Below are 18,413 nucleotides of genomic sequence, written 5' to 3'. Positions count from 1 at the left end.
AATGGAGTCAGAATATGGGGATGTGCTCGACTTCACTGAGGTACGTTGGCTCAGCAGGGGAAATGTATTAAAGAGACTTTTTGAGTTGAGAGCAGAAGTGAAGCCTTCATGGAGAAGGATGGAGTTAGTGTTCCTGTGCTAACTGATCCCAAATGGCTCATGGACTCAGCTTTTCTTGTTGATATGACACATGAGCTTAATGTACTGAACAAGACATTACAAGGCCAGGGGCAACTTGTCAGTGCTGCCTATGACAACGTGAGAGCATTCTCCACAAAACTGGCGCTCTGGAAAGCTCAGCTCTCTCAGACAAACCTTTGCCATTTCCCAGCATGCAAGGCACTCGTGGATGCAGGCACACCATTCAGTGCTGACGAGTATGTTGATGTCATTTTGAGGCTACAGGAGGAATTTGATCACAGATTTGCTGACTTCAAGACACACAGAGCCACCTTTCACATTTTTGCGGACCCCTTCTCCTTTGATGTGCAAGATGCCCCTTCTGTGCTTCAAATGGAGCTCATTGAGCTGCAGTGCAACTCTGAACTCAAAGCAAAGTTCAGGGAGGTGAGTGGAAAAGCAGACAAGCTTGGACAATTTTTGAGAGAACTGAGCCCTAGTTTCCCTCGACTTTCCCGAATGTTCAAGCGGACCATGTGCCTTTTTGGTAGCACATACTTGTGCCAAAAGCTCTTCTCCACTTTGAACTTCAATAAGTCCAAGTACAGGTCCAGACTTACGGATGATCATCTTCAAGACATACTGAGGGTCGCAACTGCTTCCTTCCTCCCTTTTTTAACCATGCCTTTATTGTGGAAAACCTTTCCTTATAACAATATGAGCAGCTAATGCTAATTTGATGTGAATTAGCATTATATTAGTGAGGAGTTAATGTTAAGTAGGCTACCATTAGCAGCTAAAGCTAATTTGAGGTGAATAAGCATTAGTAGCTTATGCTAATACCCTTTTCTCTTGTGTTATAATGATGTGAGACGTTAATGCTAAATAGGCTTCCATGAGTGACTCCTTTCCCTTGCATTATAAAGATGTAAAGAGTTTATGCTAAGTAAGCTGCCATTAGCAGCTAATGCTAATACTGTTTTCCCTTTCTTTATACAACTTGAGCAGCTATTGCTAAGAAGGCCACTTTTCTCTGCTAAGGATTTGTGTGACCATGATGGAAACTCTGATAAGCTAATGCTACTAAGCTAATGCTGTTTATGGGCCCTGTTAGAATCAATATTCCATTCTCATTCTGTTGTTTGAGAACAATAACAGAAAAATGTGCACTTGAGAACAAATTTATTGTGAATTCAGCTGTGAATGTACAGTTTGTCATTATTTAAGCTTCCATTTCCAAATGTTAGCTGACACTTTATTAGGTACACTGGTATCTATATCAGGTACACCTGTGACCTAAATGTTCCCGCAAACAGACTCCTTGGAGACCCCTACATAAATATCCATGAACTATCCAGCTAGACTAGTGTGTCTGTCCCTGAAAATATTCCTGCATGTGTGATTGTTCATGTGTCATCTGCCCGAAACAAACAGGAAGTGAGTGAAGGACACAGGAAATGTTTCCAGCTCTTCCTCCTCTATCAGATTTTCTCTCCATACCTGAGAGTGTCCAGTCTCCAGCCTGGATCCTTCAGTCCAGCCGAGAGCAGCTTAATTCCTGAATCACCTGGATGATTGTAGCTCAGGTCCAGCTCTCTCAGATGGGAGGGGTTGGAGCTCAGAGCTGAGGCCAGAGAAGTACAGCCTTCCTCTGTGATCAGACAGCCTGACAGACTGCAGACACACAAAACAACAATCAATCTGTCAACAATCGTTTTCTCTTTGTCACAATAACATCTATCCATCCATACATCCATTCAATGTAACTTTATTTATAAGTGACAATACCCAACAGACAACAACAGTCATCTGAAGCTGTTTAACAGTGTAAGGTAACCGCCTCCACTGTGAGCAGCACTTGGTGATGGTGGGAAGAAGAACTCCCTTTGACACAAAGATCCTCCCAGTGAAAACAGGCTCCAGGAGGAGCATCTACCATGACTGGTTGCAGGGTGAGGGGAAAGAGAAGAGATGAGCTCAGAGAGACAAGAACAAAACAGAGAGACAAAAGTTAAGGACATGCAGTAGTGACATATAAAAGCATCAGGAGTGAAAAGAGGGGAGAAGAAAGCAGAGCATCATGGGAAGTCCACCAACAGCCTGAGCCTATAGCAGCATAACTAAGGGATGGTTCAGGGTCACCTGATCCAGCTCGAACTATAAGCTTTATCAAAAAGGAAAGTTTGAAGCTGATCTTCAAAGTAGAGAGGGTGTCTGTCTCCTGAACTCAAACTGGGAGCTGCTTCCACACCCAGTCCAACATAGCCAGGCTTTCTTTGCTGCTTTGACAAAACCTCAAATCCCAGTCAGAGATGATGAGCATCATCACAGTGATGATCATTTCTCTGTAACCCAGGCTTTCTGCTTCAGGATCTGTGCACGCTCACAGAACAAGGAGACCTTTAAACATCATTTCACTAACTGGATGGACTGAGCTCAGCCTACAGATGAACTGGTGCCAGAGATCATAAAGAACATCAAACAGTCAAATTCAACACTAATAATGGAAATATGAGATTAATGCTGCAGACAATCATGAAGCTGCTGAATTCATGAACATCAAGAATGCAGCGAGTGGTAAAATAAAGATTTGACCTCAGTGTGCTCAGTGTTCCTGTCTATTCCTAACATATTCCTAACATGATAGCTGCACTTTAGAGCTCTAAAACTGGAACTGACACATGTTTAAACTCTACATGTTACTCAGTACATTCAGCTCTGACACTCGCCCACAGTCCAACAAAGGAAACATGGAGATCACATCAGTTTGTCATCAAAGTCTAATTATTAGGGCAACTTAACCTGTTATAATCTCGTTAACTCATTAACTGATTAACGTCAGCAATTATTTTAATCACAGTTTTTAAAATCATGATTATTGTGAAAGTGCTCACTGGCTCTGAATATAACAGCCATGGGTCACAGGAGGGATGTTGATCAGTGCTGGCTTGAGATGGGCGTCATTATGCGTCTCAGCCAATGGGAGCATTGAGGGTGGGCCTAATACTACTGCAGCGCTCACATGACCCAGGACAGAGAGAAAGGGGCGGGGACAGAAACATGGAGACAGGTACAGATCTTTGACATGTTCATTTTGAACTGTTCCAGGAGGCAGTGTTGATACAACTAAAGTTATCTGTTGTTGAAGAAGTCGGTCTGAGGAACGTTCTTAGGATCAACAAATGACGGCATGTATGAGCCTCAAGACGCAGCATCACAAGAAGAACACATGAGCTGTAGAAAAAGGAGAGACTACGAAAGCCACGGTGTTACAACATGAACCAGCTGTTACAGATGTAACACATGAGCTGCTATTAAACATGATGTATTTCTCAGTGTCCTGTCGGTGTGTGAGAGACAAACAGCCTCTGTATGTGTGTGTAAATACAGCATGAATATGTAGAGGACATGTTTGTGGATATAAGTAAATGAAAGCTCTGCGTCAATTTAATCTTCTTGTTTCTATTGCAGGTCTGTGACTGAACTTCTGGGAGGAGAAACGTTGGTTTCATGCTCTGTGATTCTGTGTTTTGTCATCTCTCTCAGGTGATGGAGAGCTCAGATGATGACCCCGCCTACGTGGTCAAATTCAAGTCTACATTCAGAACAGACCTGGAGACACGCAAGCAAAATGCCAACATTGTATATGTGAAAACTGCTGCTGGAGCCAGATTCAAGGAGCTCAAGTGTTTACCCAGATCTTACTGAACTTACTGCAGGAACAGAGGGTTGTTGGAGGGAAACCTGTGGAAGCAACAACATCCGAGCCACCAGAGAAGAAGTTGGCCCTGTTGGTGCTTCATCAGAGTGTGAACAGGAGGAAGACTCAGCTGAGAACAGTGTGGTGGATACAGAGCAGAGCCCACCATCAGTACAGAGGCCTGTCCATTAAAGTGCTGCTCCAACATGCAGCACATGTACTTGGCCACAGCTGCAACATCTGTACCTGTGAAAGCTTCTTCTCTGTTGCTGCTCATATTGTGCAGAAGAAGAGAGTTTCTTTATCATCAGAAAATGTCAATGAGCTTGTGAGTCTTAGCAGCTGGCTCGGTGCAGAGGAGGAAGAACATGTCAGTCAGAGGAAGATAAATGCAGTTCATGTTGTCAACTCAACCTGGACTGTTGAAAGAGTTTTTCTTTGTCTGGTTTCTGACTGAGATTCTCCAAAGGAAATCCAGCACAAACACACACTTCACACACTCAAAGTCCTGCACAGTAAATGAGCTGATGAGCGTTTGTGCTGCTGCCTGATAACAGAACAATAGTTCTGCTGCTTCCTGTTCTGCAAACACACATTTATAAATGTTCACTTGCTGTTGATCAAAGGTATGTTGGTGGCTCTGGACGCTGAGGGAACTTTGTAAAAAACTAGATCAAATGTTAACGTCCTGGCAGAGGCAAAGAACTTTGATTTGATATTTGATTAGATTCATGTTTCAGCTCAGACTGACAGAAATATTTGAACTGCTGCTGTGTTAAAGGGAACACTGCTGTTAGAAAGCACCTGATCTGTTTCTGCACACTGAATGTTGCACTTCTCATACTGCAGTACTATTACAATAAGTACACAATACACTACTTTTGAACTCATGATTGAATGTTGCTGTAACAAAGCCATTAATGTGATTCAAAGTGTTCATGGTTTCCCAGCACAACAAATGATTGCACAAGTGTGACTGATCCACTTTCTAATGTGTGTGTAGCCCACACTGTGTGTCACTGTGTCACAGGTGAGTCTGTGTGTCCAGGTTCTATGAGGACAACAGGATATAGTGACTGAGTCCAGCAGCTTAAAGTCTGACTCCATCCTCCATTTAAATAACTCACAGCAACAACTGAATAGCTTTGCCTTTGTGTAGCTGACACTTCATTTTAATGTCCTTCTATTCTGGTTCATCTGGTCTCAGTTTCTATAAGCACACAGGTTTCATCAGGACTCTATGACCTCAGTAATCTTTGCTGGGCCTTAATGCTCTGAACAAAGCTGCACAGCACAAGACTAAATAGAAATGAATCAGTCTTTCATTCTCACTGCTGTTTGACTTCAGCTCTCAATGTCCCACCATAACCCATGGAAAGAATTACTGTCCATCCAGGCTGCTGAACATGAAGCTGAAGAAGGTGGAGTATTGTGAGGGCTGATGGAGATGATGATGAGGAATCCAGGAGCAGTGGGTGGATGGCAGCATCAGCATGAAGGATCAGTGTGAGAACACATCATCATCCACAAAGGAAACCAGTCTGAGTGTCTGACGCTCTTGTTAGAAAGACGCAGTCCCAGCAGTTAGCTTGTCTGCTAGTTAGCTGAGAGCTAACTCACTTGTACATTGAATACCAAACTGTGTAAACCAGGGGTGTCAAACATATGGCCCGTGGGCCAAATCCAGCCCATGAGATAATTTCATATGTCAAATATTGATGAATTTTCAGGCTTGCTGATAATCAATGTGAGCACGGCTGAGATGTTATTCTGATGAGCAAACCATGTGGCCAAACACTTTCAGAGACAGACTGGGATCATACCATTATGTGAAAGAGGACATGTCCCATAGACAGCAAGGGTAGTGGTAGAGACCAGTACACAGAGAAATGGGAGCTGTATTGAAATGCAAGCGTGTCAGGAAAGAGTGAAAAGGCAAAATGAGCAGCATCTGGCTGCATTTCAGTGATATTGGAGACCACAAAGCTGAGTGCAACATTTATACAGGAGATATACAGGAGACGCTGAGAGTAGAACTGATAAAATTAGGAGCTGGCTAAAGTGAGACCCATTTTTATTTCCACCCATTTTCCACTGTGGAGGACAAAAGGTTTCAAACTGGTCCAGGTCTTAAACCTCACGTGTTCTTCCTAATAGCAGTAAATGGATAGAAATAAGGCTTGGTGCCTCAAAGCAGACTGTGCGCTGTCTATCTTGCGTGCTGCACAATATCGTTTATTATTTAGTAAATATTGATATCTATGACTAGCTAGTTTATTGTGATGGTGCTTTGTTTTCTCTATTATTGTGTTGCTCTTTGTTGTTTGCTGTCTCCTCTGTTTGTTTTTTTTGTTTGTTTTTTTTTTTTCTCCATACAGGTGACCCAGGAGTTCTTTTTTTTTTTTTCTCTCTTTCCCCCCCCCTCTCACCGTCTCTTCTCCCCTTTGGTTTTCTTTCTTTCTCTCCCCCTCTTTCTCTCATTCATTCCCCCTGTCCTATTTATAAAAAAAAAAAAAAAAAAAAAAAAAAAAAAAAAAGAAATAAGGCTTTTATGAAAACACTGAATACAACTTGCTGCCTTTAAAAAGACTAAATGTACAGTTCAGTATTGAATACTACATAAAATAAACTATATATAAAGTGTGTCTGAATGGCAGAGATGCAGAAATATGTGCATGTAGCACAGAGCCACGGCTCAGTGTCTGAATGAGTCTCACAGACCTGAATGTGCTGTTGAAGCCATTTATAATTATAACGTAATTCTTTACTCGTTTGATCTGCTCCTTACCACAAGCCACCAGACGTAGAAGGTTTTGGACTTTTAACTATATTTTCTGAAGTTTTACAACTTTTCTTACCGTTAAAAACCTCGTTATGGCCATTCATGCTGTACAAAGTAATTAGACATGTGTGGTATCTACAGAAACGTCAGAATCTCAGCTAAAAGTTCACAAAACCATCTCAACAACCACCAAACAGCTGAAACAGCAGGTGAACAGATCACACAAAAAAGATGTAAACACAAATCCCCCTGATCATCTGTTTTTTAAACATGAAGCGTAGTTTTGGACGTTCATTTACTGCTGGTTCAGTGAATTTTGGTTGGACAGTGATGAAACCTGCAGCCTCAGAATCTGTGAGAAGTCTGCTTTCAGCATAAGAGTACGTTGCCCTTCAAAACACCTCCACTTCTCCTCTTATTAGAGGACTGCCTTATTATTAATCTGCTAATTCTGTCAGTTGATGAAAGAAAAATGCTTGATCTCACCTGAGAGTTTCCAGTGTACAGCGTGGACTCTTCAGTCCTTCAGACAGAAGCTTCACGCCTGAATCCTTCAGGTTGATGTTACTCAGGTCCAGCTGTCTCAGATTAGAGGTCTGAGAGCTGAGACCTGAGGCCAGAGCTTCACAGCTTCTCTCTGACAGGTCACAGTGACTCAGTCTGAAAAATAACAGATAAACAATTACAAAAATAAAACACTTCTGTTGAAGTGTAATGAGATACTATTATATTTAGCAATATTTAATCTTGTTTTGTCAGGAAACTGAGCACTGATGCAGAGCAACATGTGGAGAGAATCAGAGGAGAAGAAGTGAAGAGAGAACAGCAGTAAAACAACACTGAATTGTTCAGTGTGCTTTTGATATCAACAGAATGTGTCAAACTTCTTTATTTTGTATTTGTTTTAGTAGAATTGATGATTATCACTTAGATAACAACCACAGGCCAGGTCTAAATTGCACTTTGGTGACAGTTACACCCAGAAATATTTCAGAAACGTGGACAATTTGTGCTCCATTGTATTCAGTATTGAACAAACTGAGTACCGATGACCACTTAATATTTTTGATATTTTATTTGAGTTGTTCCACCTGATCTGTGTTAACTAGAATAAACATTTAAAAGCTAAAGCTATGATCACATATGTACTTACAGAGCTTTGTTGGAGGCTTTGACCACTGGCAGCAGCCTCAGAAGAGCCTCCTCTGAAGCAGAGTATTTCTGCAGGTCAAACACATCCAGATCTTCTTCTGATGACAGTAAGATGAAGACCAGAGCTGACCACTGAGCAGGAGACAGTTCATCTGTGGAGAGACTTCCTGATCTCAGGGACTGTTGGATCTCCTCCACTAGAGAACGATCATTCAGTTCATTCAGACAGTGGAACAGATTGATGCTTTTCTCTGCAGACAGATTCTCACTGAGCTTCTTCTTGATGTACTGGACTGTTTTCTTATTGGTCAGTGAGCTGCTTCCTGTCTGTGTCAGCAGACCTCGTAGGAGACTCTGATTGGTCTGCAGTGAAAGACCCAGGAGGAAGCGGAGGAACAAGTCCAGGTGTCCATTTGGACTCTGTAAGGCCTTGTTCACAGCACTCTGGTGGAGAGACTCTTTTTTTCTAAAAACACTAGACCGCTTGGATGTTGTTTGTTGTTCTTCCAGCAGATTGAGTCCAGAGTTGATGAAGGTCAGATGGACATGAAGAGCAGCCAGAAACTCCTGAACACTCAGATGGATGAAGCAGAACACCTTGTCCTGGTACAGTCCTCTCTCCTCTTTAAAGATCTGTGTGAACACTCCTGAGTACACTGAGGCTGCTCTGATATCGATGCCACACTCTGTCAGGTCTGATTCATAGAAGATCAGGTTTCCTTTCTGCAGCTGATCAAAAGCCAGTTTTCCCAGAGACTCCATCATCTTCCTGCTCTCTGGACTCCAGTGTGGATCTGTCTCAGCTCCTCCATCATACTTGACCTTCTTCACTTTGGCCTGAACCACCAGGAAGTGGATGTACATCTCAGTCAGGGTGTTGGGCAGCTGTCCTCCCTCTCTGGTTTCCAGCACATCCTCCAGAACTGTAGCAGTGATCCAGCAGAAGACTGGGATGTGACACATGATGTGGAGGCTTCGTGATGTCTTGATGTGGGAGATGATCCTGCTGGCCTGCTCCTCATCTCTGAATCTCTTCCTGAAGTACTCCTCCTTCTGTGGGTCAGTGAACCCTCTGACGTCTGTCACCATGCCAACACAGTCAGGAGGGATCTGATTGGCTGCTGCAGGTCGTGTGGTTATCCAGAGGCGAGCAGAGGGAAGCAGTTTCCCCCTGATGAGGTTTATCAGCAGCACATCCACTGAGGTGGACTTTCTAGGGTCAGTTAGGATTGTAGTTTTGTGGAAGTCCAGAGGAAGTCGACACTCATCCAGACCATCAAAGATGAACACAACCTGGAAGTCTTCAAAGCTGCAGATTCCTGCTTCTTTGGTTTCAGTAAAGAAGTGATGAACAAGTCCCACCAAGCTGAACTTTTCCTCTTTCAGCACATTCAGCTCTCTGAAAGTGAATGGAAATATGAACTGGATGTCCTGGTTGGCTTTGTCTTCAGCCCAGTCCAGGCTGTATTTCTGTGTTAAGACTGTTTTCCCAATGCCAGCCACTCCCTTTGTCAGCACTGTTCTGATTGGTTCATCTCTTCCAGGTGAGGCTTTAAAGATGTCTTCTTGTCTGATGGTTGTTTCTGGTCTGTCTGGTTTCCTGGATGCTGTTTCAATCTGTCTGACCTCATGTTCATCATTGACCTCTGCAGTCCCTCCCTCTGTGATGTAGAGCTCTGTGTAGATCTGATTCAGGAGGGTTGGGTTTCCTGCTTTAGCGATGCCCTCAAACACACACTGGAACTTCTTCTTCAGGGTGGATTTAAGGTTACGGTGACAAACTGGAGCTTGAAGCTCTGAATGAGAAGAAAAATAAACACTCAATTCCAAAAAGAACTAATCTTTAAAACATGTTGCTCCATCTTCCATCTCTGGAAAATGTTCATTTATCCAGCAGCTTAAATCTTTAGATAAATCCTCTTACGTCTCTGCAGACGGTCAGCCAGCTCCTCCTGCTTCATTCTCCTCAGGAAGTCCACTGTGATCTTCACAAACGCCTCTCTGCTGCTGCTCCTCTGACTCTCTAAGCATTCTGGGTAATCTGGACTCAGAACCTTCTGGATCTTCTTCAGCTCGTTCTTCACAAAAGTGATGATGTTGTCCTCCAGCAGCTGGAACAGAATATTTATGAATGAGCCAATCAGACTGAAATCATGGAGCCAAACATCAGATCCATGTTGGACACACTGACGATCCACTGGTCTACAAAGAGCAGCATGGAGATGACTGTGAACAGAACAGATGTAACAGTAGTTGTTGTACATGTACAGACCATAAATATGGAGTCCAGCTGTGTTTGATGCTGCTGGGCAGACTGACCACTGGGAACCTCTGAGCTCTGCTGGTCCACTCTGTGGAGGAACCATGAAGGATTAGATCAACACAGGATAAAGATCCAGGAGTTTCTGCTCAAATAACTTCATCTGAATCAAGTCTGTCAAGTTTTAAACTCTCAGATTGTGAACATATCAGTAATTTTCAGTCTGTTTTCATGGACGTCCTTTCAGTGGTGATGTCAGGGATGATTTTGAAGAAGCTCATCAAACTGAACCATCAGCAGATCACTGCTCCAAAACCAGAACATGATCCGAGTCTCCCTCCACCACCAGAACACCAGCTTTACTAACGTGGTAGATCAGTGTAGTACAGATCAATAACTGATGAGTCATTTGATCAAAATCACTGAGTGCTTCACGTCTGACCCTCTGATGCTTCTGTAGACATTTTGCATATTTAATGAATGTCTGACAGTTTTACATTCATTCTATGAACACAGTGGAAATGTTGTGTTATAGTCTCCATGTTGTTTCCAGCATCATAAATTCTTCAGTTCAGAAAATTAGATTCTTTCTTCACAGCTGAAAAACAACAACATTTATTCTCTATTGAAATCTGCATCGTCCACTCCAAAGGTCACAATCTGAAGGTAACATCTGGTTTTGTTCCCTGTGGTTAACTCTGAGCATCAGTATGGTGGGATTTATCCACTACATCCACACCACTGTGGTTCAGTGTTGTCCTGATGGAGTAACAGCAGCCAGTATGATCCAGGCTTTAGCTGCTGGGTCTCTGTGTGACCTCTCAGACTGTTTAACAGATCAGACACAAAGAGAATCAGAGCAGCTCTGTTCTTTAAAGACAAACATGAACCCACTCAGGTCACACTTTCCCCACAGATATGAGCATCACTGTCCTCAAACAGCAAATGACCAAGTCGAACATTTGGATCTTTTCTCTTTCATTGTTTTCTTTTTAATGAATCTTTGTAACAATCTGAGGATGTTTCAGGTCATATTTATCCAGGAAACACAAACATGTAAAGGAGTCATCACAGCTCTCTGACCTCGTTGCTCCAGGTTCACCACTGAAGTCTGGAACGTCGCCTTTGGACTCGTCACTCCTCACAGACGGACAGCTGGACCCTGCAGACTGTGACCTCTGACCTCTGCAGACACAAACATGATTGAAGCAGCTGTGATCACACAGACTGCAGATAATGCAGCTGTTTCCTGTCAGTAACATCCTCTTAGATTAGAGTTCAGCTTTTTACAGGAAAACTGGACAAAACTGATTTTTGTTACAAACTCATTTTCATTTCCTCTCAGCTCACAAACACAGTCAGACAATCAACCAGAGTCAACACTGATTATAATGTCAGTGCAGAATTATTTCTGTTACTCAGTGAGTTCAGCTCTCTGACCTCGTTGCTCCAGGTTCACCACTGAAGGCTGGAGGATTTAGAGGTTTGGACCGGTCACTCCTCACAGACGGACAGCTGGACCCTGCAGACTCTGCTCTGTCCTCCTCTTCCTCCATCATCATCTTCAGTCAGTCTGAGAGGTAAACCACAAACACTCAGTGAGTTCACATTAACAGGAGGAACTGAGTTACAGTCGCTGACCTCTGACCTGTCATGTGACCATGAAACCAGGTCAATATGTCTGTAGGTTCAGTCATCCAGGTCATGTGATCTAAGGAGCTTGGAGAGAAAAGAGACGTCTTTAAGTTTCTGGAAGACGTTTCATCAGAGAAGCTTCTTCAGCTCTAAAACCAAACGGTGGAGAGTCCCAGATATTTAAACCTGAGAGGGAAAGAAAGCATGTCGCTGACCCACCACTGATGTTATTTCAAGGAGGAAACTGAGAGCCTTTGCACCAGGAGCACAAACATCAGCTCCAGCAATGATCCACTGATGTGTTTTTATTCCATGTATGAATGTTGTTATTGACAGAGATGACGTTTGTGTGTCAGTGATGCAGTGACTGTTGTTGTTACCTGTACAGGCTGGTTAGACTCTATGAAACAGATCATACAGATCTCTGCATGTTAGAAGAGACTATTAAAGGTCATGAATGAGACAAAGGCAGGGAGGCGTCCTTTACAGCTAAACAGCAGAGTGAGAGAACAGCCAGCACCTCTACATTTATCACATTATACAGCACATGTATGATACTGACAGGGATGAGAAGAATTTAGTGATTCTGATCCCATCATTGATATTACTTATTGATTCTCAGTAGCTCTGCTCTGACAGTCACCACCATCACTGAGCAGCATATCAAAGACATTTGTGCACATTAACTGCATGTTGTGGCTCAAATGTTTGTGCATGTTGGAGGCATTTCCTCTTTGTTGTGATCAGTGTTGGTCATTACTCAAAACAGTCATTATTACACATATTACACAGAACACTTTGATTAAAAGTAATGGAGTACGTTACTTCATTACTCCTCATAACATTACTTTGATGTTAAAATGAACAAATGAGCATGTAACAACATAAAGCTGAGGTACAGCCCCACACACCAACACAGATCCTGATGAGGTCACGTGATGTTTCTCTGAGTGTTTATGAACACAAATCAAAGATGAAACAGCACAAAGACACTTCAAAGTGATTCTACTGTAGAAACATGAACAGGTAGAAACCTGCAGCCTGACTGCTCATCACTTTGTTACCTGTTCAAGTTCAGCAGCAGCAGCTCACTTTATCACGGTGCTGGTCTGGGGTCAGTGTTTACTCAGCTTTAACTAGTGATGTGACGTTCTGTATCGAGGCTTCGAAGCGTGTGTCGAGTAATGGAGGGGGCGTTTCCGCGAAGCGCGTATCCAGGCTTGCTTCATTTATGGGAGGAGCTGAAAATGATGACGTCCGAAGCCTCGCTGCCCGGCTGTACCACGTGACTGGTTCAGGAAGCGGTTCGAACTTTGCCGCGAGCTATGACAGCGATATAAACCCCTCAGACAAAATGTGGGCGTTTGATGGAGAGTTGCGGTTAGTGAGAGTTAGAGACAGTTTAGAAAAAAAAAATCGCCTACGACCTGCCACAGTGGAGAAACTGTTTCTTTTTAACAAAAACCAATGATGTGTCCCCTAAACACTAATCACTGTCCTTGCCTCAATGTTACAAAAGCACAACCACTGTCCACACCTCACCTCACAGTATATGATCATTTCCATTTTAGGCATTTCCAAATAATCATGTTCCATACTGCCAGTATAAATATACACAGTACACTGCATCACTACAATATACATGTTTTACACACTCCTTTTGTTGTTGACATTTACAGGCTGTGTGCAAAAAGGCCACACTCTTCAAATTCATGCCAACTAATATTTTTACGTCCAGTAGGTGTCCTACTAGAGCAAATGAAGCTTCAAGAAGCTTCGCGTTGGGGTGAACCAATTGGATGAAAAGCTTCAGTGCTTCATGAGGCTTCATCTGCCCATCACTAGCTTTAACCTCACTCTGGGTTCTTGGCTAGCCTAGCTTTAGCTTAGCGTTAGCATGCTGTGTGCTAGCTTAGCGTCAGAGCTCTGCAGGTGTCTCGTGTGTAAATATTAATCACAGTGAGAGTAAAGGAGGTAAAGGGCTGTGACGTCATCACGTACGCTGCGTCCTCTGTGGGCTCTGAGTGAACTCAAAGTACAAACTACAAGTACACAAACACGAACGTAGCTCAGAGTGGCGGACACACTCGGCCTCGTTGGTCCAGCTGTGAGTCCGTTACCGTGAACTATGGAGCGGCAGATTTGTGCTGAACTAAGCTGCACACAGCTGATGTTAGCCAGGAAACATTACACACTGACTTTAATGGAGAGACCGGAAATACAAACACACACAGTTTGTTGTGTGAAGAAATCAAACACGAGCTGAACAAACAGTAAAGTTCCTAAAGACAAACTGTTAAAGGAGGAAACAAAGCAAACTTACAGTTTCTTCACACACCAACAACAAGCTCCACTCCACGAAGTTCAGGAAGTGAAATTAAACTTTGAGCAGGAAGGAAACACCCAAAGAGACGTTTGAGGACAATCAGGAGCATTGGAACACTGTGCTGCGTTCAGTTGCACCTCGGAAACTCCAAACCTCTGGCAGGCTGTGATTTATTTCTGCTGGTTTTCCTGTTTGAAACACAAACATCCGTCATCAATTTGTTGTTGTTCTTCCTGCAGCGTTTAAATATTTCAGCACTGAACTGATGTTTCTTCAAAGCTCATTTCAACCTGTTGAAGTCATGAATGAAAGTGCAGACTGAGAGTGGATCACATGATGTTTGAGGTGTGTCATGTGACATGTTCAGTATTGTCACACATGTCTAGATTGTCCCTGATATCATAACTGCTCAAACACTGATGATTATATTTGAAGAATTATTCCTGATGGCAGCAAAGTTTGAATGGAGCTCTCTGTCTGTGCTGATTTGTCGCCCTCTGGAGGTCAAAGCATGATGTCATTGTAACCACCACAGAGACAGGAAGTGTTTTTATGACTGAAACACTGAAATGATGCTAACGGCTGTCGTTAGGCTCACTGACAGCAGTGCTGATGTGTTCATGTCAAACACTGGCTCAGGTCAGACTCCTTCATCCTTCTCCAGCGTGAGGCCGCCCTCAGACCCACAGGAGCTCTGACCTTTGACCTCCTGACCCTAACCATTTTAGTCTTGTTGCATCTGCAAGTCCATCCAAACTGTAGCCGAGCAAAAGAAGCTGGAAGCTGTTCTATGAATGATGTTGTTGAAGGAGCTTGGAAAGAAAAGCGTCTGGACTTCTTTAAGTTGCTTGATGAGGGACATGGACGTCTTAACGCCCACTCACATCCTGGGACATTTGATCACAGGAAATCACATGATGGGGTGGGGCTAGATCTCACAATGGGTTCACCCAAAACCTTGGCTGATTGTGACCCACACCCGTTCTCACACCGTGGCTCGTGTGATTAGGTAGAGGATCAACAGGGGCTCCGTGTCCCTGAATTTAAACTGAATCTAAACACACCGTGCACAATGCCAAGTTAGATAATGGTTAAAAGAACAAGATAAGAATAAATAAAAAGATAAAATAAGGATAAAAAAATAACTTAAAAAAATAAAATAAAAAGATAAATAACTGCAAATAAGTACAAATAAGTAACTGAAGACACGTGTGGTCTGCAGATGTCGATGTACATGGATGTACATGGAGTTTAATGTGCAAAATGAACTTAGTGTGCAAAGTGACCTGATGTGCAAACTGCAGTTTGAGGTCGGTCAGCTGTTCAGGAGTCTGATAGCAGTGGGGAAGATGGAGTTGTTGAGTCTGGATGTTCTACATTTCACACTTCTGAACCTTCGTCTCGAGGGCAGAGGTGTGTCTCTCCTCTGGACTCTGTGATGGTAGCTGCTCTGCAGAGAGGGCAGCGGGGTCCTGATGATCTTCTCCACAGTTGTCATCACTCTCTGCAGGCGTTTGCGGTTTGCAGTAGTGCTGCCGTACCATGCAGTGATGCAGCTGTCAGGCTGCTCTCCACAGTGCAGCTGTAGAACCTGCTGAGGATCTTGGCCAACATACCAAATTTCCTCAGCCTCCTCAGGAAATACAGCAGCTGCTGAGCCTTCTTGAGCAGCTGTGTGAGTTTGAGTCCCTCACTGACTCAAACTCCTTCAGTGACACTTGCAGCCTTGCAGATTAGTTTGCTGATCCTGATGCATCTCTGGAGCTGATGCTGTCCCCCAGCAGACAACAACAACATAGATGCTCTCACTAGTCCACTTTACCCTCTAATCACATCTCTGACATCTGCAGGTTGCTCCATAGAGACTCTTGTGCAATGCCAGGTGTTTGTGTTTGTCTGTAGGTACACATTAGATATGACCATAGACGCACACACACAAGTGAACACAGCAGCACAGATGGTTTCCACCTGCTTCCCTCTTTCTTCACACAACTGTGAGGATGATGAAGAGGTTTCAGGACGAGGTGGTCAGCAAGCATAGGATAAAGCAGGGCCATGAAACTCTCTGGTGCAGCAGATGTTTAATCAGACTCAGCTTTAGGCTTCTTTTCCCACCTGGCAGCAAAGTAACAGCTTCACTAACGTGAACAGTCACAATGTTAAACGTTTCTATATCTTCATATATTTTTATCTGTTGATGCTGCAGAATAAAGTCTGTTAACAGAGTGCAGGATGTGTAGAGCAGGTCCAGCTCTCCCTTTACTGTGTCCACTTTCATCAGCCCCTGTGAAGTGACACAGAGTGCATGTGTGTCTGTCAGCTGTTGTTTGTTGTGAAGGATGGAACAAATGAACACACACTTTTAGAGAAATCTGAAAAAGCAACACGTGCTTGGGCTCCTTCTGTGCTCGTCTTCATTAATGCTGATCTTTCTTTCCTGTTTGTTCTTTGGCACAAGCTTCAGTCTTTTCTCCCAGGGCTCCTTCACACTTAGAAACACACCTACATTCATTTATACACAAACATCATGAAACAAAGGCTTTGTAAAAGAGGACATGAGATCCTCTCTGAACAGCACATTCATATCAAACACAGGACTGAACAGGATATACTGAGTCTGTGCTGTTTTCATTGTTACTTGCTGAGTATTTTTCCAGTGTTTGAAATGTGACTCAAGTCTGATTCTTCTACTGTGTGTGAACTCTACTGTGAACTCACTGATGTATGTTAGTTTGATTTATGCTATATCTGAGAAAACAATTGCAGAATTTTACATCAAAGTTTCCAAAGCTGATGTTTTGTTGTTCACTCTGTTTTATATTCATATAGTTTGTTGTTTTTAAATCAGTGGACAAAATAAATATTATCACACAAAATCCAGGGTGAAACATAACCAAATAACCTAAATGGTGAAGTCATTATAGAAGTACATGTTGCAAAGGTCAGCCTCCTGTATAGACTGCTAAACTGTCTGGGGGGGCCCTGCCTGTCCTCGTTGGATAAGCTCCACCCCTTTTCCATAAGACGGAGACATTTGTATGAAAATAGATGGGCAGTAAAATAAAAAATAAAAAATATTATGGATGACTCTGTAAATCAAAGTCGGCCTGAGGCAGAAGCAGAAACCATGAGGAGCACAGCACCACTCCCAGAAGGGCACGAAGTGAAGCCATAGCTGCTGAAGAGTGAAGACGTGATGATGGAGGAGATCACAGATGAAGATCTGCTGCCTGCTGACTCTTTATATAGAAGAGTGAGACTATCTCCCCACCAGCAGCTGCACTTATACAAACCCCAGGTGCTGGGATGGCTTTGAACATGTGACATTTTCTGCAAACACATGGACAGTTTCATAACCACAAAGATTATTCCTGCAGCGGCAGAATCGTATCCACTGTGTGAGAGGTGAACGTCAGACAGTTCTTAGAAAATGTCGTTTCTCTTTAAGCTTTTAACGTCTCTTTTACCCCCATTTGTCTAAAACTACTTGACAGCCCTTCATGTCAGAGGTTTATTACCTGTGCAGGATGGAGCACATGGTCTCAGTCAGGCTGGACACGATCACTCCTACAGGAAGTAAATGTGATTTTATTTCACCTGTGAAATGATGAAAAACAGCAGAATAGCTCACGCTAACAAACGGGTGTTGAAATGTTTCATTTTCTGCTGTTTCACAGGTCAAAAAGGGCGTCGAAGCAAACTGAAGCTGAGCTGCTGCTGCTGTTGTAGTGCAGCATCTGCTGTGTGCTTCATCAGAGAACCTTCTGTACACAGCAGACAGAGGCTGCTGCCACTGAAGTCCATCTGCTAGAGAGCTTTAAACACTGGTTATTGAAGTGGCTTTGATGATACTGATACACAGTCTTTGCTGCTGTCACAGGACAGGGATCCACCAGGGAGTAGTTGTCAGGATAAAGAGCCTTCGCTTCTCTAAATATAAACTGGATACTTGTAGGAAACTTTGGGAAGCAGCATTTTTCCTCATATCGTCTAAACTGAAGTTAGCTCAGGTGCTTCTTCCATACTTGCTCTGCAGAAAGCCAAAGAGTTTGGAGCTCTGCAAACATTTGCAGCACAGCTGGATGTTTGTAACTTTGGTCACCTTTGTATCATCCCTCAGATTCTTTCTGCACAGCTTTGAAACCATGACAGCACGAGTGATGCTGAGGAGACGTCCAGTTTAAACAGACCTTTATTCCTGGAACACAAACACATGAAGTGATGCTGCTAAAGAAGAACATTTAATCGCACTAATGAATCAAGCATCTGTTTGTCTGTCAGTCTGTCAACAGTTCCTCTGATCGACTTCAGACTTGGTGGGTATTTTGTTTTTGCAGCGGTCAAAGTCGATCAGCGTGTTGCTTTGTCTGCTGTAAATCTGCCTGTACAAAGGGAAACATGCATGTTTTAGATGCAAACTCACAACATGGCTGCATTT

The 18,413-nt window shown here is 43.2% G+C and overlaps 1 protein-coding gene across 1 annotated transcript in view; it reads right to left on the bottom strand.

Moving 5' to 3' along the window:
• The window catches only part of LOC146577113 (protein NLRC3-like), a 560,242-nt gene that overhangs the window by 8,040 nt on the left and 533,789 nt on the right, over positions 1-18,413 (bottom strand). The window contains exons 12-13 of the mRNA XM_085268103.1: positions 7,089-7,262; positions 1,621-1,794 (exon numbers count right to left, since the gene is read on the bottom strand). Of these exons, the coding sequence (XP_085124229.1) occupies positions 1,621-1,794; positions 7,089-7,262 (348 nt within the window). The remainder of the gene's footprint in view (positions 1-1,620; positions 1,795-7,088; positions 7,263-18,413) is intronic.

Source organism: Mchenga conophoros, linkage group LG3 (genome assembly GCF_057382185.1).
Source record: "Mchenga conophoros isolate Kocher_MC1m ecotype Shallow Benthic linkage group LG3, M_conophoros_male_GT1.1, whole genome shotgun sequence".
In the NCBI taxonomy this organism is placed as follows: Eukaryota; Metazoa; Chordata; class Actinopteri; order Cichliformes; family Cichlidae; genus Mchenga; species Mchenga conophoros.
Note: the sequence above shows the minus strand (reverse complement) of the source record. Positions and strands in the feature narration are given on the sequence as shown.